This window comes from Sturnus vulgaris, chromosome 6 (genome assembly GCF_052056855.1).
Source record: "Sturnus vulgaris isolate bStuVul1 chromosome 6, bStuVul1.hap1, whole genome shotgun sequence".
In the NCBI taxonomy this organism is placed as follows: domain Eukaryota; kingdom Metazoa; phylum Chordata; class Aves; order Passeriformes; family Sturnidae; genus Sturnus; species Sturnus vulgaris.
This window is the reverse complement of record NC_142248.1, coordinates 31,022,327-31,045,244: the sequence shown is the minus strand read 5'-3', so window position 1 is coordinate 31,045,244 and position 22,918 is coordinate 31,022,327. Positions and strand designations below refer to the sequence as shown.

General features: G+C 39.6%; 1 protein-coding gene across 1 annotated transcript in view; it reads left to right on the top strand.

Moving 5' to 3' along the window:
• The first annotated feature begins 760 nt into the window (after nt 1–760).
• KCNK10 (potassium two pore domain channel subfamily K member 10) overlaps nt 761–22,918 on the top strand; it is a 65,048-nt gene continuing 42,890 nt past the window's right edge. The window contains exon 1 of the mRNA XM_014869855.2: nt 761–1,080. Within this exon, the coding sequence (XP_014725341.1) occupies nt 1,029–1,080 (52 nt within the window). The 5' untranslated portion in view covers nt 761–1,028. The remainder of the gene's footprint in view (nt 1,081–22,918) is intronic.

The window sequence follows — 22,918 nt, the reverse complement described above, 5'->3', positions numbered from 1 at the left end:
GATCCCCTGCCCTTCCCCTCCCCCTGCTCTGCAGAGCCTATGGATGCTGCCGTACTCCTGCCATGTGCTGCCGCCGCCGCTATTGCTGCTCGTAGCTTAGTCGAGCGTGTCTCCGGCTGCAAACTCCGCCAAACAAGCCTGCATTCCCCTCTCGGGAAGGATACCTCGTGAGTACCAGCCGGAGCCTGCCCCCTCCCTAAGCACCCCGCCACTGCCTCTTACAAAGGGACTCGCAGGCTCTCCCCACCCCCTTTTTATGCCAGTGCAGAGAGGGGCTCCGTTAATTCCCTCCAAAGCTATAGGGTGGCTCCCTCCTCCTCCTTCTCTTCTTCCTGCTCCGGCTCTCCTGGGCGAGCCAGGCTGCTGCTGCATTGAGCCGGGGTGGTCCCCAGCCTCGCCCCTGCCTCGCCCCAGCCATGCTGCTGCGGCTCACGCCCCATGGCTGACTTTTGCTGCCTCTCTAGTGCCCGGGGCTGAGCTGAGGTGCGCTCATTTTTGGGGGACGGCTGAGGCTAGGGAGCTTGTGCACGTGTGGGAGGTGTCTCTGGGGGCGTGGGGGGCTGGACGACTCCCCGATCCTTGCAAGTCTGCGTTGTCTGCAGCCCGGGTCCCCCTCGGGTGGGCGCAGCGGAGGGGCCGCGCTGCAGCGGGGACCCCGCCACCCTGACATCTGCAGGTGGACGGGGCGAAACAGCTGCGGGAGCCTCCCCAGGAGCCAGCAGCACCCTGGACCCGCTGCCTGCCTCAGTCTGCTCCGTTCCTGCTCCTCCGGATTCTCTCCGGTCCTCAGTCCATCCCTTATACTCCTCTCTGTGTTGGGGTGCCTGCAAACCACTCCACTCCCCTTTCCGCCCCTCCCCACCTTTTCAATTTATTTGTGTATTTCTTTCCTTGGCAACCACCAGTTTCCCTCTGTCAAACAGCGCAGGCTCCCTATAATTTGAAATTAATTTGTTTGACTGCAGCATCGAGACAGGAAGGTTGGGAATTTATTTAATTCTTTTTACTCCCTTTGCAAAAAGGAAGCGATGAAATTTCCAATTGAGACTCCAAGAAAACAGGTGAACTGGGATCCTCAAGGTTGGTGATTCTCTATTATTATCATTACTACTGTAATAACAATTATTATTATTCCTTGTGTCTGTTGACTCGTAGGAGACTATGTGACTCCAAATGGGAGGAGGCGTTGGATGTTTGTCTGCTTCCCATGAACACTGCTCAGTCTTTCTTGCTCAATCCTATAGCAGTGCACTAGAAAATGCTAATCAGTCATGGGGTTAGGTGGCTGCATGGCTAAAACCTCTTCTAGGTGTAAGTTTTACAGTTTCATATTTGATATCTCTCTTGCCTCCCCCTCTCCCTTTTTCTTGAGTATTTTAAAGGCAAACTTGGCTGGCATGGCAGTGATCTCTGGCTCACAGCATTGTTTGTTTTATCAGTGGCTCCTTTGTTGTTTCTAGTGATCATTGTCTCTGCTAAATGGGTGGTACAGGAGTGGACACAGATGTGAGTGCTTGTTCAGAGCTCCTCGATGTTTGTTGGCAGGAGCAGAATGCCGCAGCAATATAACCTTTAGTGTGGATAGACCCTTAGTCTGGATGGTATGAAATGACACATTAAATAAGGGAGCCCAAAGGGACCTTTACACTCTTTACTATGTCCTATTAACAACTGATCAGCCCAAGTGGATAGTTTGATTAACTACATAGGTACGTTTGGACTCAATCTTAGGGAATGTGTTTGTGTGATGGTGGAATGAGATTTATGCCAGTGCAGTGGTTTTCAATAAGATGATCCAAGTAGTATTTAAAAATAAACCATAGTCAAATACTCTCCTTGCCTGACATGGGGAGGAGGTTCATCTGCATCCTACAGAAGTGACTGAAAAAATATTCTTGGTAATTTGTACACTGGTGTGTCATACTTCTGTGCATTGGTACAGGAGCAGAACAACTTGAAGCCATTGCTCAGGTTTGCAGCAGAGCTGCGGGCAGCCAGTTCTGTACAGCAGTGCTTGCAGGAATTATGAAGTGATAACATGGGCTTTGATTGTTCCTCTTTATTCCACAGGTTTGGTTTTAGTGGTCAATTTGCCTGTCATCCTCCATGCCCTCACATTTACAAAATGAAACATTAGAAACAGTTTCTCATATTATAGAAGGGATACAGTAGAACAATCTGCTGTACACACAATTCAGGTTTAGTTTAAACCTTAGTACATCATTAATTAGGTGACGGCTGAAATCAACACATCAGCTTCCTCCACCCTCATCTTCCTAATGAGCACATGGATAGTAATGCTAACAGAGATTTGATTATTTAAATAATAGTATATTCCTTATCCTAGGGTCTAAATTATTTGTGGTGAAAACATGCTCTACTCAGGTACTTTTCTAAATTTGTGTTTACTGCATTTCAAATTAAATCCATTTTATTAATTACAAAATGTCTTTTAATGCAAAAATCTCTTTCCTTCTTTCCTCTGACAAGGCACACAGGAGGATGTATGGATGACATTCTGTGTGCAGATCCTTTGCTTGGCAATCAGCTTTAAAGCATATGGATCCAACAGGTGGTTGGCCACAATTTACTGATGTGACAAAACCATAGAATACTGTAGCAGTTAAAAGAACCCAAACCCAGCAGGTTTCCTCTCCACCAAGATGAATGCCTGCTAATAACTTCAGAATCCTACCAGTTATTTCCCCTCAGTGTATTGACTTCGTTAGGCAGACAGAAAGGAAGCTGATGTATTGCCAAGGAGGAAGGAAAAAAAGTTATTTTCTAATTCTCCAAGAGACTGAGAAAATTGACAAAATTTGATGGAATGGAAAAAAGGCAGTTTGGTAAGGAAAAGCTGTCTAAGTCCCAATCCTTTAAACAACAGAGGAACAGTGGTGTGACATTTTACTCACATAGTCCCACTGAAGAATTATGTGTATAGAAGGAAAGGTAGATCAGAGTTCGATTATTTTTGAAACAAAAATCTATTTATGTAGATACAAATGTTAGCCATGATCTATGTGATATAACTAAAAGCTCTAAAATTAATTTATTTTACAATTGCATACATAGTCTGTTCTCTGCATGTACAAGAATGATGTATTTTGCATCCTATGTGGTATCTCTGGAGTTAAGAGCTGAAGTAGCTTTTCTCAGCTACAAAGATCAACGCATAGAAAGTTGGTAGTGAAGGGATGCAAAGAGTCCTAAGTATTAGAGCACAGCTCATGTCCAGTTAGTATTCACACTCTAATACCAGGCCCGTTTCAGAGTGTATTTTATGATTGTGCACTGTTCTGGTTGTCAGCCAGAGAACATGCAGTTTCCATAGTTTTGTCTAATAGGAATTGTGATAACTTGTGCTAACAGTACTTGGAATAGATCAGCTGATGCTCCTGGCGAGCAAGCTAGCAGCTCAAGGACATAAGTGAGAGCTATGGCATCTCAAAGACTGTTTAGAAATGATTATTCCAGGCAATATTTTCTAGAAACAATACACATTTCTAAAGCCTGGGACCCTTTTTGTGGAAATATGGCTGGCTTGGAATTGATGATATTGCTGATTTGAACCCAGGTCAGAATGATAGTCATTGAAATGAATTAATGCTCAACTCTATAATGCTGACTAAACTATAAATATTTAAATAGATAAATAGATTAGAGGCTGCTGGTAACTTTCATCTGGCATAGAACTGGTATTCTCAGTTTGCATCAGTGAAGATCAATATACCATAGAAAGACTTTGTGCAGAGAAGATGTTTAAAAGAATATGATTGACATGAAGAATGGTCTGACAGACAGATAATGGGAGACTGAATTTTTAGCCATTAAACTGGTACAAGCAGGGCTTGGAGACGAAACTGTGATTTTAGCATGTTGTGTATTATCTTTGTGTGTCTTGGGCATAAAGTATATCTCTGTGTTACATGTAAATGCTGAGTGTGTTTTCTAGATAAACCAAATATTTTATAAGTCTGGAAGTGTATAAGGTCCAGATTCCTCCGGTGAAGTCCCAATAGTACATCAGGCAATCAAACTATATGAACCCCTTAACAAACAGATCAAACTCAATCACAAAAGTCGTTGGGACTTGGTCTTAACAATCCAATGTGAAATATGCCATAGAATTTGATATATATTGATTATAACCCATGCAATTTATATTCAGTGAATGAATAGGGTAAGAAATGACTAAAAAAACCCCAGTCAGGTACTTCAAGAATGTTTTAGGGAGCACTGGACATGTTGAGTTGGAGTAAAGGATATCACAGTACCTGGCCTTACGTTTTAACACAAAACAAGCTTGCTATTGTGTATTACTGGTGGAATCAGTAGGTATGTACTCAATCAGAAAACATTTGATCTGCCAATCTCTTATTGTCACTTCTCACATTTGGTGCAATTCAGGTAAAGCAGTAATAACTGAAATGCCATATTTTCAGTTTCATACTTCATATAACCTCTCATCTATACCTTCCAGAATATAAGACTGGATTTTTAGCAGCATATGAAGACTTTAATTCTTACAATTGTTGTTCATATCTCTCATTTCTTTCAGTCCTTCTGCTGCTCGTTACACACACCTGTTTTCTTTGCTTGAATTAGCTCATAATGTCTTTGTATATATCTTTTACATAGTTCCTAAAACAGAGTGTGTCCCTCATCCTGTCTGAGACATCTGGACGTTACAGAAATATCAACTTTTTTCCTAAAAATTTTCTGCTTCAAATTGATGTTTCTTTGTGGAAAAAAGAAAAAATAAATAGATGAGACGGTTTCAAATATGCTTAGAAATTATCCCCAAGTGTGACTGTCTTTCAGGGTGAGGGTAAGATTTTTTCATTTTTTCCCCTTTTTCAAGGGAAGGATATCTTGTGATGCTCTTATCAGGAAGCAAATGGAATTCAGTCTTGCATGTTCCTTTGTGCCTCCAGTTTCAGTTTCATTGCAGTGATATGGATTCTTAGAGCTTTTTGGATATCCAGCTCAATGTTTACCTCAACACTAAAGTTTTCTAACTCTGGAGTTTTAATTCAAGTTCCTGCGTCTGTTCACAAATGCACTGTTTGCAGTTTAACTCCCATGCTAAATGCAAGGATGGTAATAAATATGTAATTTTAAAGTTTCAATGGTCTGTGGGAAATTCAAACTGTGGTTGAGAGTCTGGAGTTCCTCTTCAAATTTTGCTACTGACTTACTGTTTAACCTTCAGGAAGCCACTTACCCTTTTTTGTCTTCCCTTTTTCCTAGACTGGAAAACAGGAATATTAATACATCCCTAATGCACAAGGGTGTTGTGAAATATAATTAACTTGTTTAGAGCAATCTAAAATCTGCTATTGAAAGAAGTGCTTATGCATTGCAATTAAATGCTAAAACAATTAGGAGGGAGCAAAACAGCCTGTCATCATACACAGATCACATCAATTAAGAAATAAGGTTGTCTCTGCACTTTACAACTGGAGAAAACTCGTATCACTTTTGCTTCTCTACAAACACTGAACAGTCAACTGAGTTTCCCATTAGAAGTATCTAAACACCTTTGATATTCCCAGTTTCTGCTTCAGAGAGGCTCAAATCTTCCATAGGTTCTTTGTCACCAGCCTTGGGATTTCTCTCTTCACCCAAGACACCTCAAGCAGCACTAGACACCTATATGTGGGACAGTGAGCTGAGTTTCAAATGCCTTTGTGCAGGTATCAGGATCGGACCATCTCTTGATGACTGTTTGAAAAATCTTCAACATTAGTACTCAGTACAAATTAAATTGACTACCAATGAAGTGTTAAAAATTGCTGCAGTACCTCCTCTTTCTGTTCTTTTATTTGAAGACACCAATGCAGAAGGTAAACTTGATTAGAAAGGCATAGATGAGTAGAATAAAGGTGTATGTTTCTGTCCTCTGTTTTCAAGAAGATAAAAGGAGTAGAATGCAACTGTAAGTTAGACAACATCTTTCTGCACTAGCAAGTTGGTTGTTACTAGCTCAGTAGGTGAAGACTTTTATGGGAAGCTGTAATGTGTGAAAAAGTAGATCTGATCCCTGAAAATGACCCATGGTCAGAGGCTACTGAGCCTGTGCTAATTGTGTCACAAAGTCATATTGGCTGCTTACTCACCCATCTCATAGACTGGGATTCTGCCGTGCCTAGTAAATATGAGTTGTAGAACACTGAATTTATATCTGAAGGAGGATATAAATTGGACAAACAGGAGGACACTCCTGGAAGTGCATGGTGTAGGCACAATAGTGCCAAATACAGTAAGGTGGAAAATTCGAAGAGTTTCGAAAAACAAATAGAAGAGAATGAAAAAATAAGAACTTTACTAAAGGCTATGTGGAGCCTGCAGAGAAGACAGGTGAGTACTGTGGGCGCCAGTGTGGTAAGAGATATAAAGATACAATTGAAAGAGGAGGAGAGAAAGACAGCATACAGTTATTAGTTTTGTCATTTCTGTCTTTAGGATGCCCTGGTAATGGTAAAAAGAAGGATTCAGAAAAGTCAAATTAGTGGTAAGAAAATGGCAGAGCAAAAGATTTGACAGCAGCTTTCTTACAGTAGTGAAGGAAGACTGAACTCTAGTCAAGGTAAGAAAGATGGAGGGTAGGGTGTCATTAAGATGTCATCTGTAATGTGAGGAAAAGGGAATGAAAAAATCAAAGGCAATAGGAAGCTGTAAGTCTAAGATAGAAGAGCAATAGGATTGTCATCAGTGGGAGAGGTTAGGACAGGATTATGATTTCAGTGAAGAATACCAATGCTCTTTTTTACCATATATGTACAAGAGTAATCTGTTAATGGCTTTTAGACAGAAAAGTCCCTTGGGCAACTCCTGAAAAAATGGATGCTAGCTGAAGTGATGGAGTTTGCTCTTGGGATGAAGATATATGATACCAGTTGTAATGGGGCAGGTTTTGGTTCAGCTTTTGGTATTTATGTGGATTTATGTAGCTAGTGTGTGGATTATATTAGCTGCAGACAGAAGAGTGCATACAGATGGCGATACAGTTTAATTTTTGCCCTCTTTGTTTAATCCAGAGATAGGACTTTTACTACTTGCTTCAGTGTGAGCAAAATGCAATTCTTCATTTTACAAGAGCTGTGTTGTTGCCGCAGGCTTTACTGAGTTAAGAGTAAAGGAGTACCTGGAATTACTGGGAAAACAGAGGCCTTAGATTTTGTGCTTTAATAGGGTAAGCACCTGGAGTGAAATGGAAAGGGATAAGCAACACACTAGTATTCAAAGTAGAGTATTAAAGAGCTCAGTGTGATGCAAGTGCCTAACCTTTATTTTGTAATGATCTCAGCGTAATAGCAAAGGCCAAAGCAGAGAATATTAATGATGAACAGTTGTCTGGTTTTTATATAGAATTTTTCTGTAAAAGAAGTGACATTCAGCAAAAGGCTAAGTAATACCTTTTTAAATACCTTTTTCATAGGAATATCTCTGGTCTTTGTTTTCTGTAGGAGTTAAAAGTATCCTGGGACCTGGCCTTTGTCAAAAAGAGGCTGCTTATATCCCAGTTCCTGAGACATTGGTTATACTTCAGTTGTTTGTCTATAGTGTAATGAGAAACATGCTCTAAGATGAACCTGCTGACTTTCATAAAAGGTGTGCCATGCAGTTCTCACTGGTTATCCCAATGAGATAAAGCAACAGGTGAGAACAGCATGTATCCTACACCCTTGTATTTCATAGTGGTAGTACCAGTCCTTTTTAGTCCATGGACCACTATTATTCTCCAGACATACTTTCTGGGCTGCTTTTCTCACAATCAAATATCAACTCAGAGTATTTAAACAAAAATATACTTCGGAATTGAACTATGAATCTCCTACCATGTTAATGAGTCACAGAACTTAGGGACTGTTTCCTTGGTTTGAGAATGCTGAAACCAAGAATTCAGATTTCATGTTTTTCTATAATTGCTAATACAATTCTCATGCTATTACAAATCTTACTGTTGGCAAAGTGTCTCAAGTACATGTGTTATTATGTGTTGTCCAGTTGCCCTAAAATATGAGCGTAGGAGAACATTGGCGCAATTTTGAGGTTAGGGTAGAAATTTCAATGTGGGTATATCATGGTGTTGGAAGTTGAAATGAAAGCTAGTAGGGTGATAGAATCTGTTATCTAAACCTGTATGAGGGGAAAAAAAGGTGGAAGAGAATGCACAAACCTGGCTTAATTTTATTTTTCTGCTTTTAAAATGGAAACATCTTGCTGGAAGCTGGAGTTGTGACAAGAGATGTGAGATGTAGCATATATGAAAGGACTTGAAACATGTTGCACTTAGGATCTGGAGTCCAGAATAGGAGTAGTAATCAGTTGCAAAATCTGGGTGTGGTTCAATTTCTTCTTTGAAATCCAGACATGCTTAGGTCTAGTATTTTGTTAGAGTTTGCTACTGGAAATTTTAGAAGGCATTTGAAAATAAATAAAGACCTAACAAAGAGAGACAAAATAAATTGCTCCAGAAAATATGGATTACAACAGTGTGGGTCCAAAGTGTGTCAGATCTGCTGACACAAGTGCAGAAAATGCAGAATGAATAGAGTGTACCTGTGGTAAGGCTGAAAATGCTGTGAAAAGAAAGTAAATGTGTGGACGTAAAGATTAGTTTGGGTGCCTTCAACTAGAATTCACTGTTTTCAAGTGCATGATGTTATTTCTGACTTTTAGAAATAAGCATGTATCATAGTTCATATTTTAAAAATCCGTGAAGTATCTTTGTGTTCTCTGTTGGTGCCTCAAGCATGTATCAAGGTCTTCCTCTGTGAGCAAAACTAAATCACATTATAAATAGTCTCATGGACATATTACAAAATATTTTTATCTCATGAATTAAGTATCTGTCATAGATGATGATCTGTTTATTTGACTAGTCTTTCGTTGGAGAAACATGCTCAATGTTTCTTCCATTTGTTCCTCTATTTTGTCCCCAAGTGGATGCATTTAATAGATCTTTAAATTGCTTCAGTTCTTTTTCTGGTGATCTCTGTATTATGCATGACTCTGTGGTACTTTTTTTGCTGAAGACAATAGACTGCTAGCAGGAGATGACAAAAGACAAAACCCTAAAAAATCTTCTTAGAAAGCAATACAAATTATTATGGTATCACAGGTCCTACAGGATCATCAGAGTGCTTTAAGCACCAGGCTTTGAGTACCTAGGTTTGTTAGAGCCATATGTTCATATCTCAGCAGGACTGACTCATCTTTTCTTCCCTAGGAAGAAAGAACAACATGCCACTGACTTAACTGGATAAGGATTTTGGATTTTGGCACCTTAAACTTGTACCACTGAGTTTTTGAAGATTCAGTGATATGTTGTTGAAGGGTGTTTGGATTATTTCTCACTTGATACTGTAATATAATAATATTAGCATGATTTGAAAACAGAAAATACATACTGACAGCTTGTCCAGGGTTTTTAACCTCTGAAATTTCAGCTTTTCATCTTAGAGAAGCAAGACAGTCACTAGCTACTGTGTGTGAAAAACTTCATTGATGAAAGAATTATGAAAGAAATGGTACTGCAGAAGCTCCCAGCTGAAATGCAGGAAGCAGCAGAAACATCTCAAAAATATTCTTCTAGGCTAGCCTAGATCTATCACTGATTACTTAAATGATAACATTGCTAAGTTTGACTTGCACAAGAAAGCATTGGGCAGAGAGGCCTTGAGTAACAGCATCATGACAACTGCAGAAACAACCACAGAGTCACCTCTTCATGATCCTACAGACTAATTTGTCTTCATAGGAAATAGAGTCTGTTTATTGGGTTACAATGACATGTGACTTGAATTTCTCATTGCTACCAGACATTTTTTTTTTGTTGTTCAGTTTTCTAAAAGTAGGCATCTACTGACATTTAAGGGGTTTTAAGGTAGCTGAGATATTTGTATAGGCCTGATATATATGCTAATAGACCTAGGGGAGACTTCTGCCCTTCTGGAGCACAGCTTAAGGCCAGTTAGGTTATCCCATAACCTCTCACTTGGCAGTGGGATAGGAAACTGAATTACACCATTTGAGTGTGTCTTAGTTGGAGTATAAAACAAGTATAAGTAATGTAATAATATAATAATTAATTAATCTAAAATAACCTAATATAAGTAGGTATCTGAAATTCTAGGGTATTCTAAGGACCTGCTATGGTTAAGGGAGCTATAGTCAAATATAGTTATTGAAGCCAGGAGAATTTTCAGTAAATGTTTAGGGTCAGCAGAATCTCTTTAGGCTGCACTGATCGATTTGACCACATCTGTTATGACAGATTAGTGGGATGTATTCCAGGTTACAGCCAAGCAAAGAAATGAGACAAGGGTTGTTTCTGCTGACTTACACACTGAAAGTGTAAAAGAACAATGTATATATTATAAAGAATTTAGAATAAGAGAATATCAAAATGCCTATGCTGAACAAATGCGTTTCAAACAGCAATTTTCTCTTCCTTGTGAAAAATCTTTTCTGCACAGATTAATTTTGTCCTACCTGTCTTATATGAATTCTTTATCCTGTTCCAGAGTATGTTTTTAAAGTATTGGAAAGCTTTCATTCACTTTAACTAAGAGTATTAATGTGTATAAGAACTTAAGACAACGAAATAGATTGGGTCCTCTTTTTATGCAAATAGGGTAGCTTCAATGAACTAAAAAACAGCCCAAGCAATGTGCTTCTTACAAGATTTCTGGCCATTGCCACAGGAAAAGATCCACTTTTATTGAGTTGCCCAGAAAGTTTCAGAAATTATCACTGAATTGAAATGTTAAATCATTAATGAGATTTGCTTGAATTCAAAGTATTTTTCTATAGATCCTAATCAGTAGTGAGACTGGGGGAGACATGCCTAGCCTGATGTCCAGTCAGTGGTGCTGCTGTAGTCCCCTTCTCATGACTGAGATGGTCAAGAAATTTCTTCCCTCCACTGTAAGGCTGTACCTCTGGCAGACAGCCAACATCAATCTTATTTCAAATGTAGATTAGATAGCTTCCTTCTAGGAAGCCTGGCATGAATCTTTGTTTTGTTCTCTCTTCCACTTGATTGTTTTACCACTAGGTTTCTTTCAATAAGAATGTCCTTCCCTTTGTACATGGGCCTTCTTATGCTAAGTTCCAAGACTTAGGTTTCCTTGACTATTTGGTCTGGCCATGAGACCATTGGCTGAATTTCTTTTCTGAATTTGTGCGATAGGATATTTGGAAGATCCCAGCAAAACCCCTGACCCTACATCATCCTGTGAGTACTTTGAAGGGCAACACTCTGAAAACCTGTGGTGAGAGATTAAGACTCTTCCTAAATGTTGTTGGAATCCTGGGACACTTCCTATTGAGGAAAACTAAACAACTTTTTTCAAACAAAGCACATAATGATGTAACAAAAAAATTTGGTTTAGTCTGTAAAAACAAGATTATAGATAAATAGCAGCATCACTGTTCAACCTGTCTGTTGTTCATTGAAGGGTGAAATCTGCAGAGAACCAGAGAGCAGCTGTTTATTCCTTGGTGCTTGTACCATACTGACAAAAATTCAGTTTTTCTATAGTTACCTAATAAGGAGAACAATGGCATGGTCATTTCTTCTACAGGAACTCTTTTTCATAAAGTCATCTCTACACCGCAAGATCTTGAGCCAAAACCACTTGCTTCCTATTTGGCAGAGCAGAGACCTGCATGAACTAGAACTCTCAATTTTAGCAGGAGCAAGAATTACCAATCTATTGCTAGGGAAACAGATTTTAGCATGATCTATTGGTTTTAGTCTTATTTCAGGAAGAGAAAGGTGAGAATTTTTAATGGGTTTCTCTGTATTCAGTTTCTCTATAAATAGCCTCATAAAGCTGATGATAGCTCTGCTGCCAATGAGTGTGTTGGAACAAACACAGTCACCAATCTTGAAGCAGGAGGGTTCCATATTTGGGACTTTCCCCTGTCAATCACTTCTAATCTCCCCTCAGTACTTCCTGCTCCTCACTATAATGCTCTTCTGCTCAATTTTTCATTCTCCTGAAGTTCATTGCTGAGCCTTGTCACACGTGAACGTGGGCTCAGGTATCGGGGGCTATGGGAAGGGTAGTGCCGAGAAGAGGAACTGAGCAGGGAGTTAGGGGTGTGCTACCTCCCACGCTGCCAGCACGGTTGGAGAGAAGTGAGGGACAAGAGCAGATGGATGGATTTGGAGGAGGGCAGGGTGGAAAAGAGGTCGGAGAGAGAGAAGGCAAAAGCAAGGGAAACAAAATCCAAACTGCCCTCCAGCAGTGAGTGTACAATCTCACTCCAGCACGAGACCAACCTCTATCAAGAATTCGTCTGGACTTGGCAGCTCTGTAAGTAGTGCTACAAATGGTGTCAGCAGCAGTGCATCTTCATGCAAATGCCAGTTTTAGCTAGGAACCCCCCTGAGGACTGCTGTCCTGAAGCCAAACTAGAAAAAAACCCTGATGCTTTCAGCTGTTCTGGAGTTCATGTCCTGCCTTAGCACATCCATTCTTTTGACCAGTGAGCTGTCACGTATGCATTAGAATAGCACAGTGCCTGGGAGGGGGAGGAGGGAGGGGAAAGTATCCCAGCATCCCATGACTTTCGCAGATTTTTTTTTTTAATGTCAGTGGATAAGTCCTGGCAGATACCTGCTCAAGCCAGCCTTGGGCTTCCTGTTATGTTCCTGACATTTGCATAGCCTCAGTAGCAGGAGCTCTAAGGCTGTGTTTGCAAGAGAGTGACTCTTGGGCAGTCCATTTTAAGTTCATGAACATGCTCAGACTGCAGTTCTGACAGAGGAGAGGCTGGGTCAGAATCTGGAAGTTCTTGTAAATAATCATGTAGAGCAGCTTACACGTGGTTATCATATTTTTCCTTTACAACCAACAAAAGAAAGAAATCTGATTTATGGCTGTCTATAAATTTTGCAACAGATACAATGGCATTCTGTAATGTATAGTGGAAAAGAACACGTCCCCTAGAAGAACTTGAAAATTTGCTAATATGTTGATGAAAAATCGTTGTACCTTCTTGATGCTTATATGACAAAGAGCTTGTTTAAGCTTTTGAAATTACTCTTGAATTTAATTTGCTAAGTTCTCCATGGCAGTGTTTACATGAGGCAAACTGTGAACACATACAGTGTTGTTTCTTCTCAATGTCACAGAGGTTTGTCTATTATTTGTGAAATACTATGAGATTTGGCACAACTGATGCAAAAAGGAATGTTGAGGGGTGATTCACTATCTTACATTGAAGGGGAGGAAAAGGATTTCAGGAGCATTTTCCTGCTAGGAGTTGAGACTAGATTGTCAAGATGAATGATTTTTTTTCTAATATACCTTTAACATTTCATTAGTTTATATTTTTACAGATTCTGGATGTTGAATACAACAACATTAGGCTGTTTTTCTCTGTTACCCTTCACTGGTAGCTTTTCTTCTTGGATTCACAGGGATATGCAGGACATGAATAACACTGACAATTTCTGGCAGATGATTTTATGCCCTGTTCTTAGATACTTCCAATAAAGGACATTTCAATATATTGATGGCTGTTCCCATGCCTAGCTCTCCTTGTAGCTAGTTTTTCCTAATATATATTCCCCTACTTCCTTGGTACAGATTAATCAGTTATTTCCTGCACTGTTCTTAAGAGATCTAGGAAAGAATTAATCACTCTCTTCAGTTACTCAGTGTCTTGTTTTCATTCCACTTTACCTTTTTACATATAATCTAAACAGCATTTTCATTTATATTAAGCAAATAATTTGGAAGCTGCAATAGAAATTGATGTGGGATGTTGAAAAGATGACTGCGTTGACTATTAATAAGGATGTACACAAAAACTAATTTAGGAACAAACTTATTGGCATAGTGAGATTTTCTGGGGTTTAAGGGTTTAAGGGCACTTAGATTTTAGCCCTTCAGACTTCTTATTTTCCTAGGCCACCATTGTGGGTTTTCTCTTTCCCTTCTTTGAAAGCTCCTGTGAGATGCTTTAACTGCCATTCTTCTGTGCTTTGAAACATTCACAATTAGTAATGGCACTGTCTTTCAGAAATAAAATAAGCATGAAAATGGTATTCAGACCCTCCTCTCTCACTACACTTTCTTGACTAAAATTAAATTTGCTGATACATACATTTTTCTATCTCTTTAGGGACAGTAGGTTCAGAACTGCTAAATTATAGAATAGCAGAGTTTTACAACAGCCTCACAAAGCAGAGGGACATGGCATAGCTCAGGGGAATGATAATTGCATAGACTTTTTAATTGTTTGCATACTTGTTAAACTGATTACAACTAGATTAATAAGTAATCCAACCTGTCAGGTTTACCCAGCAACCAATTTCAAGCCATTTAGCATCTACAGGAAGATTGAGGTTTTCTTATACTTTTTTAGAATTTTCAGAGACATAACCTTGTATTGCTACTTCACTGATTACGTATGTATGTACTTCCTGCCAGCATGACATATTTCATCAATTCGACATTTTACTTCATGTGAAAATGTGTGCTGCTGGCATCCATTTTTCTTAAATATGTGTAGAAGGTGAATGAAATAAAATGCTTATGTTTGAGAAGGGAAAATTAGAATGAAAGGTGACAAAAAGTGAAAAAATCAAATCCTCTCAACAATGGAATATTTTTGTTCCAAATTGACCCAGCTCCAGTAGAAAGTGACAAAAATGCATTATTGTGGGAAGGAAGTTTGTTACCTTTTTAGCTAACTCCTGTTCATCATTGTAGTTTAAATCCTGATCTATACATTGATATTCTTAGAGCTTGGATTGATGACTTTTTCACCAAATCCATATGCAAATAACTGGTGAAACTCAGAGGAAAAGTGTTGCTGAACAATACAATCTGAGTTGTGTCCTCATCTTTATTGCACCTGTGCAAACTCTCAGTGGTATGTTGAGCTTGGCTGGCTACCAGATGCCCACCCAGCCACTCTCACTCCTTCTCCTCAAAGGAGAGGGAGAGAAAATAAGACTGAAAAAGTTTGTGAGTTGAGATAAAGCCAGGGAGACCAGTTAGAGATTGCCATCACAGGCAAATGAGACTTGACTTGGGGAAAATGTATTTGGTTTATAGCTAATTAAAATAAATTTGGGTGGTAAGAAATAAAGCCGAAGGTTAAAATACCTTCCCCTGCTTTACTTTTCCCAGCAACTTTATTGCATCTTTTCTAACTCTTCTTCTTCCTCCCCACCCACGTGGTGCAGGGGGGATAGGGAGTGGGGGGTTTTGGTGAGTCTAGCTCCTCTAGACTGCACCTTTCTCCTTATACTTTTTCCTTGCTCCTGCATGAGTCCATACAATGTGCTGCAGTCCTTTAGGATAAAGCTCCTCCAGCATGGTGTCTCCTCAGGTAGCAGCACTTCAGGAAATATCAACCTGCCCTGGACTGGATTCCTCCACATGCTGCAGTGTGAATATCTGCTCTGGTGTGATCCTCTCCATGAGCTCCAGGGAAATACCAAGTCCATTATGATCTCTTCCAAAACTCATAGGCTGCAGGAGAATATCTCCTACAGCTCCAGGAGTGCCTCTTTCTCCTTCACTGACCTTCGTGTTTTTAGGATTCTTTCTCACACTTTAACCACATTCTTCAAAGTCTGCACAATATTTTACTTTTCTAAAGTATGCTTTCACACAAGTGCTACCACCTTCCCTGATGGGCTCAGCTATGTCCTGTTGTGGGTCTGTTGGAATCGGTGGGAATTGGCTGTGTCCAGAAAGAGGCAGTCCCAGGCCTTCCACACAGACCAACACTGTTGCTACCCTGCTTCCATCACCTTGCCACCTAAGTGAAATGCACTGTCATGCAGACCAGATAGCCAGGTACTTGTTTCTGTCAGGCACTTGCTGCACAGGTATATGGGAGCAGTATATTCTGGTAGTATGGACAGTAGAAACTGGGGAAGATTCCCTCAAGATTTGTTCTTTGCAAAAAAATGGTTTCAGATAGGAGTGATATTGTCTTTCAGTGAAAGGTAAAATTCATTCTAATTACTTACTGCATAACTGAATTCTTGTGTGACACTAAAGAAGCTCTCTGGGAAGAGGCTTAGGTTCTCCTTAGTTCTGATGATTTACAGTGCCACCAGTATCATGACTATGCGAAGACTCTCATCATTAGAAAGCTCTTTCTAAAGAGACACCTTAACTCAAACCATATTGTTTTCTTAATTCCTACGATGTTGCAGTTTAGGCTGCTAAATTTTTTTTATTTTTGACTAAACTATAGTTTTCTAATGAAAAAGAATGAAAAAATTATAAAACAGTGCCTTTTTGTTTTATTATAACAACTGTGTTCCAGTATTCCGAGAACTATTAATTCGTTTCAATTATAACTGATGCAGCAAAATAATGTAGGTTTTTTTTTTGGAGGCTTACGGAGAATCATCATTTTGAGCACTAGATGGGAACATATGACGGATAGTACAGAAATTGCAGAACTCTTTTGATACGATATACTTCCCAAAGCTGCTGCCAGGGACGGCAAAACAATGGTCAGTTACAATTTTCTCTGATACTTATTGCTGACATTTCTCTCCCCACCAACAGAGACAACTCAGTATTATGAACTTTTACTCTATTTCACAAGCATTACCCTATGACAGGAAGCAAACAGTGCCGTTATTCCTTATGCATATTTATAACTTACATACTCTTTCCCGTCTCACCTCACCCAGAGAAAGGGGCATCTGGAAGGAATCAATGCTACTTTTCTTCTAACAGCATCCAATCTGTTTTGTTTAATGTGTATTGTCCTTTCTGCCTTCACCTGTGTCTCATACTCCGTGGAATGCCTGGCTGCTGATGGCTGCATTTGCAGCAGACAGCTGAGATTTTACTGAAGTCAGCAGTACTAATGCTGCATTAGAGAATCCTCTTCAGGGAAAACAGTGTTAGATTTAACCCAGGGGGTGCTGCTGCAGTGAAAAGCTCTATGATCAGAGGCACTCTGTGTTTTCCTAACAATGTGTAAAGCTTTGCTTTCATCAACAGTAAATGCAGTAGTAATGCTTCTTATTTCAGTGGTAGTTCTCACCAAAATGCTGTAGGAACGTTAGGGTGAAATCCCCCTTGTGTGGCAAGCTTGCAATGACTTTCACTGATCAATTTGGGTATCCTGTGGGGATAGGAAGAAGGACCAAGGCCAAACTGGTGTAAAACATGTCAGCACTGATAACACTTTTTTTGATCCATGACTGTATGAATCCTGTGGTCCCCAGATAGCAATTCCTATTATTCTTATTCTTCAATCCAGAACAACTGCCACAGGGATACCAGTGTTCTGCCCCATACATAATCGTAGCCTGCAGGCAGGATTTTTCTCCCATTTCTTGATCACAGCTGTAACGTCACCTGTTAATTAGCCCACATCATGCGAAGATGCTGCACAAACACAAAGGCAAACATGGCCATTACCGACTGGGATTTTTGTTCTAAAAGCCAGACTTTCTAAACCAACATCAGATTTTTGAATGTCCAGTTATAAAAATTTAATATTCATTGTGCTGATTAAATGGATGCTGTCTGTAAAACTTGTTAAAAACCACAACAGAAAGAGATGAATGGGAGGTGGAGAGTGGAATAACACGTAAATCAGTGGAAATTATTTGTAATGTCCTCAAAATGCAAAATTTTGATGGTTTAGTGATTTTTTTGGTAACACGGGGACAGAAAATTCAGTATTTCATTACTTTCACCTGCTTCCTGTTAGACCATCCAATTCCCTTCATTCGTAGGTCTGCATGCGTTTTCTGTCTGCGACATATTCTTGAGAAGTTCATATAGGCAATATCTTAATATATTGATTGCCTCCACTATTTCTCTAACATACCTCTTATACTTGCTATGACTTCCAGGCACAGCCCTGCTATCCTAACTCCAGCAGCCCTTATCTGAAAGAACCTGGGGAGTCTGTGGGAAAGATTTAGATTGGAAGCAAATGCTAGATACTCACATCCCCCAGGAACTTCTGTTTGGAGAAGAGCAAGAGCCTTGGAGTGAAAGATTAATATGTTATCCACTGGTGGGCTGCTTATTTTCCTGCCCTTCCGTATTGTTCAGTCAGGAAACTTTTTAATGTTAAATTCGGTGTGTGGCTATTTTGGAAGAGGGACTTGGGGAGGAAAAAATTCAGTTAAAATGAAATAAATAACTTTAAACCAATTATGGCCAGTGAAGTCTCTTCATCCCCCAGTCCTTTATGATCCATTCTAAAGAAGGTGGATCCACCTAGTCTTAGTGGTCAGTTCAGGGAAGCTGTAGTGGACTTCGTTAACACCTCACAGGCATTTCTGAGCTTTGATGCGTGAGAACTCTGTGCTGCAACTTCATACACTTGACAAAAAAATCGTATTTCTATATTAGTTCAGGAAAGAATGCTGGCTTATTAAGTAGTGCTACAGGAAGTATGTAGAATTGACAACAACCCAATGTAGGATCTTGTAAAAGCTGTAGGGAAGACTATTTGCTCCTGAATTTTCTCACTGAAACTGGGCTACACGATTAGATTACTTCATAATTCTAACTAAATTTCTAGTTTAATATAAACATAAGAAAAGCTTCATGGGAAATTTTGGATGTTTGACTATGAACATGTCAGAAGAATGCATAATTTCCTTTCTTTAAAGAAACCTCCTGTTGTATTATGAGGATTTTGGGAAAAATACTGGTACCTACCTTTGGACATGTATCAACAAAACTTTTTACTGAGCTGAAAGTATTTTGTTTCCTACCTTCAATGGCACCACTAAAATGGGAGATGAAATGTCCGATTTCATTTTTGATCAACTCATGTTTCAAACTTAAAGCCTGTTGCTGAGTTTATGAATTTGTAAGTGCACATGGCCTCTATGTAATTCTGTGTTGAATCCTGTGAAAGCAGCATTTTTATTTGATGTGTCTATTTTTCTCTCATTAAAATGTACATACATTGCTGTGTGTCTGTGTAACACAGGGATGTGGAAGAAAATGAAGTACTAAAAAAGACATTATAAAATTTTTTCATAATAGAAATTGTGACAGCAGTAACACAGAGAAGGGCATGTTTATTAAAAAAAAATTATTTGGCTTAAACCATTTAAGAAACTCTCCTCTGAAACCAGGTTTCTTTGTATTTCCTGTGTTCTTAGCATATTGAGTAAGATAGTTTCCAGGATATAGGTCACTGTGGCAAAGCCACATTTTGATGTTTTCATAGTCAAAAGTCAGTTGAACACAGGCTGTCACTGAGGTAAAAAAGTTGTGAAGTACCCCAGCCTCTTCTCATCTGTTGTTAACAGTTTACCAGTGTTGTTTATCAGGGGCTACTGTTATCAGGGGGCTTGTTTGACTTTCCTTTTCTGGTTAACATGCCATTAGAAGCCCTTCTTGTTATTATTGGTGTCCCTTGTGAGGTTCAGTTTCAGCTTTGCCTTAGCCTTCCTTACCCCATCCCTTGATCTCTATACTCTTCCCAGGTTACATGTCCTTGTCTCCACAGTCTATGCATTTGCCTCTTTACCTTTAGTTCGACCAGCAGTTCCCTACTCAGCCTCAGCCATACCAGTCTCTTGCCTTCCTTGTCCAATTTCTTGCTCCCGGGGACTGCCAGGCTGCCTTCCTAGAGGAATACCCCATTATTCCTTTCAGAAATTTCCCTGGTGTTTCCCTTCTGTTAGGACTTCCTGGCTCATCTCCCTAAGACTGGAGGTATGGTCCAGGGTGGCTAGTACAGTTCAGAGTCACTGTAAAGAGCTCTCTCTAGCACCCTGTCCCTCTAGCTGTCTATTTTCACATCCTCTGACATTTGCAGGGACAAGCCTCATATTGCCCCTCTACCCCCTTACATCTAGCACAAAGCCCTGCCAGTGAGCCCCACTAGTTCCTAAGCAAAGACTCTCTTCCACTGCTGAGGAAGGTGAGCCAGTCTGATGCCAGCATGCCTGGAACTGTGTCGAACCATTCCATTGTCAAAACCCCCAAAATTTGGACGATGACACGAGCCGTGGAGCCATAGACTCAGTTTGTCCATTTCTTCCCATGATGCTGCCTTCAACTGTAACTCGAGAGGAGAACATCACCCACACCTCAGACTCCCTTACCAAACATCCCAAGGCCCTGAAGTCCTTTCTTGGACTATGTGCTGCCGTCTCCTTGGCTCCGTAGGTGGCAGTTCAGGAAGGGCAGTGTTCTGAGGGCCATGCCAGGCCGGGCAGTGTCCTGGTGATGTCCATGACCCAGGCTCAGGAGGCAGCACAGCCTGCTCTGGGCTGGGCCTGCTCAGCACACTGGGCCCTCTGCTCTCCATAGCAGGGAATTGTCTACAACTTTAACCAGTTAAGCTTTGCCCCATCATCTTGACGGCAAGTGAGATTTTGCTTCCTTAATTCTCATCAATATTAGCAGAAGTCTGAGGTATTTAAGGTCTTCAAACATCACTGGGAACCCTGGCAGTCATGTTTGCCGGTACAAGCTCAGGTAATGCAGTAATCTCAAATGTGAACAACTGTACAGATCTTAACATTGCAGTTTAACTTGGAACATTAATATCTTCAGTTGTTTAATTTTGAAGGTTATCCAAACAATCAGGAATTTACCTTTCTTTGCTCTCTGGCATCCTTTTACTGGGATAAGGCCTGTTTTGAAACACCAGAGTGTTCCTTTGAGGGTTCCTGTACCTATGAGATTAGCTGTCAGCTAATACAGTGCATGAATGTGAATGGAGATCTATCATTGCTTTCACTGAGACTGATTAAGTCTTCTTTGATGTGATTTAATGAACATATGGATGAGGCTCTGTTTGGGGAAAAGCCTGTTCTGACAATGGCTTGTTTTGAAAAAACATGAACAAATGAAGTAGGGATTGTTCTGCATTTATTATATTTTGCTCTATGTTTGTCCTAAACTATGGTCTAAATTGCCTATACAAATGCAAGAATTTATGTAGTCCTTAATTTTTTAAAGCTGTATACCTCTGCACATTGTTGAATTGCCAATGTAGTTTGTCCTTTGGTTTTAGTAAAGCTGCTTGTTAAACTTCTAGAATTTTAGTTAGCTCTTACTTTCAGAAATGGACACTCCCAGGGCACTTGTAGAAAAGTAAGCACTACTTTCTCTTTTTGCAGTTGATGAAACCATGGTTTAAAGGCAAATGGCAACACCTTTGTGAGAGTATAGGTTCAGAGACACTGTTCCAATTAGAAATCAGAATTTCTGACTTCTTACCAAGTGCTTGCTTCTTACCCACTGTCTTGTAAAGAGTGGGATAGCTCCTAGATGGAATATCTGCATTGTTCTTCCAATACCTAACTCCTGCTTAAAATCTCTGCAGTGTTGACTGCAGTTGTGCCTTGTTCATCTGCTTTGTAAGATTTCTGTTACGCATCAGTTGCTTAACTAGCTGCTTTAGTACAGTCGTCCTGTGCATTTATTTATATAATATAAAACACTTTAGGATCAACAGTTCTACATTCACTTAGGATAGCTATTACTAATAGCAGAAAATTAAAAACGAAGACAGTTCTTTTTCTCTTCTTTTTAGAGATAAGCAAGCTGAGGATAGTAATCTACTAAGCTATTTGACAAAATATTTATAAGAACATTATATGTTCTCTACTGAACTTATTCTTAAATCAGTACAACACATTTTCCTTAGAAGACAGAATCAAACAGGCCATGATTTTACTGTAAGGCTGTTACTAACACTTTGCCAGGAACACTATTTGAATAAGAAAAAGCATTTATACTAGCAGAGAGGAGAAGAAAACTCACAAATGCTGTTTTAATGATACCAGCTCTTGACTTCTATCTTCTTGACTTATTTGTGTCATATCAAAGGCTTTCCACTGAGAGTCTCACCCAGTCAACACTGGACTATGCCAGTTGTGATAAGGTGGATACCTGTTTCAAAAAATGGTAGCATTCTGTCACATGAATTCTGCTCTCTTCTTGCCATGTAAGCTTTGGATCCTGATGCTGGGTAATCTGAAGTGCGAAAAATCAGCCCTCAGGCTCACAGATTTGGTGTTGGTTTACAATATACACAGTAGTTATGGGCTCTAACTAATTCAAACTATATGAATTCTATGGAACCTGTGGAAGCTATGTTACACAGAGTTACATCAGCTGAGCCACTTCTGTGAGTACTCAAATTTAGTTCAGTCAGGATGTTTGGATTCAGGTTTAAGATACTTGCCTATAGAGAAAGGGAAGTTCCAATGGCTTCATACAACCTCAATATTTTATGTTTCTTCTACATAATTTTGTGGTGTTTCCTGCTGAAATTCACTGTATTTATTACAATAATACTTTCAGGAGACTTAGAGAATAAATATACTGATATCTTACTAAAAATGTAACTTTTTTCTAATACTGTCACTCTTCTTCCTATTGTCACACAAAGTTCTTAAAAGTCATATGAAATGTATCTGGAGGTAAGAGAAAATATCCTTTTAAGTCTGATGTCACCCCATCCTGGTTAATAAGTGTTGAGAACCATAAAGATCTTTTGATGGACAAACTGAACAGCTGTGCCACAGGGTGTTGCAAAACAAATAAAAAAGGAATCAACCACAAAGGCTTTTGCTCTGATCTTGGATCCTTTCTAATCTATGTGGTATCTGGAACCTCTACATCATATATGAAACAAAATATTAACTGTAAGTGTAAAGCAACTATAGATTTCTGTAGTTTACTGATTAAGTAAGCTGGAATCTCTATCCTCCATGCAGTGCTTCAGAGTTGTATTGCTTGTAGGAAAACATGACTGTAGTAAACACCTGAGTTCTGAAATTATTCAGTATCATAAAATGGTTTCTGTTGGGAAAGAATTTTGGCCCACTTCAGACTCAAAGTATAATCATGTTGTAAGTTTAGAACATACAACAAGAATGGGGTTACAATGCCACTCTGATGGGATGTTGTAA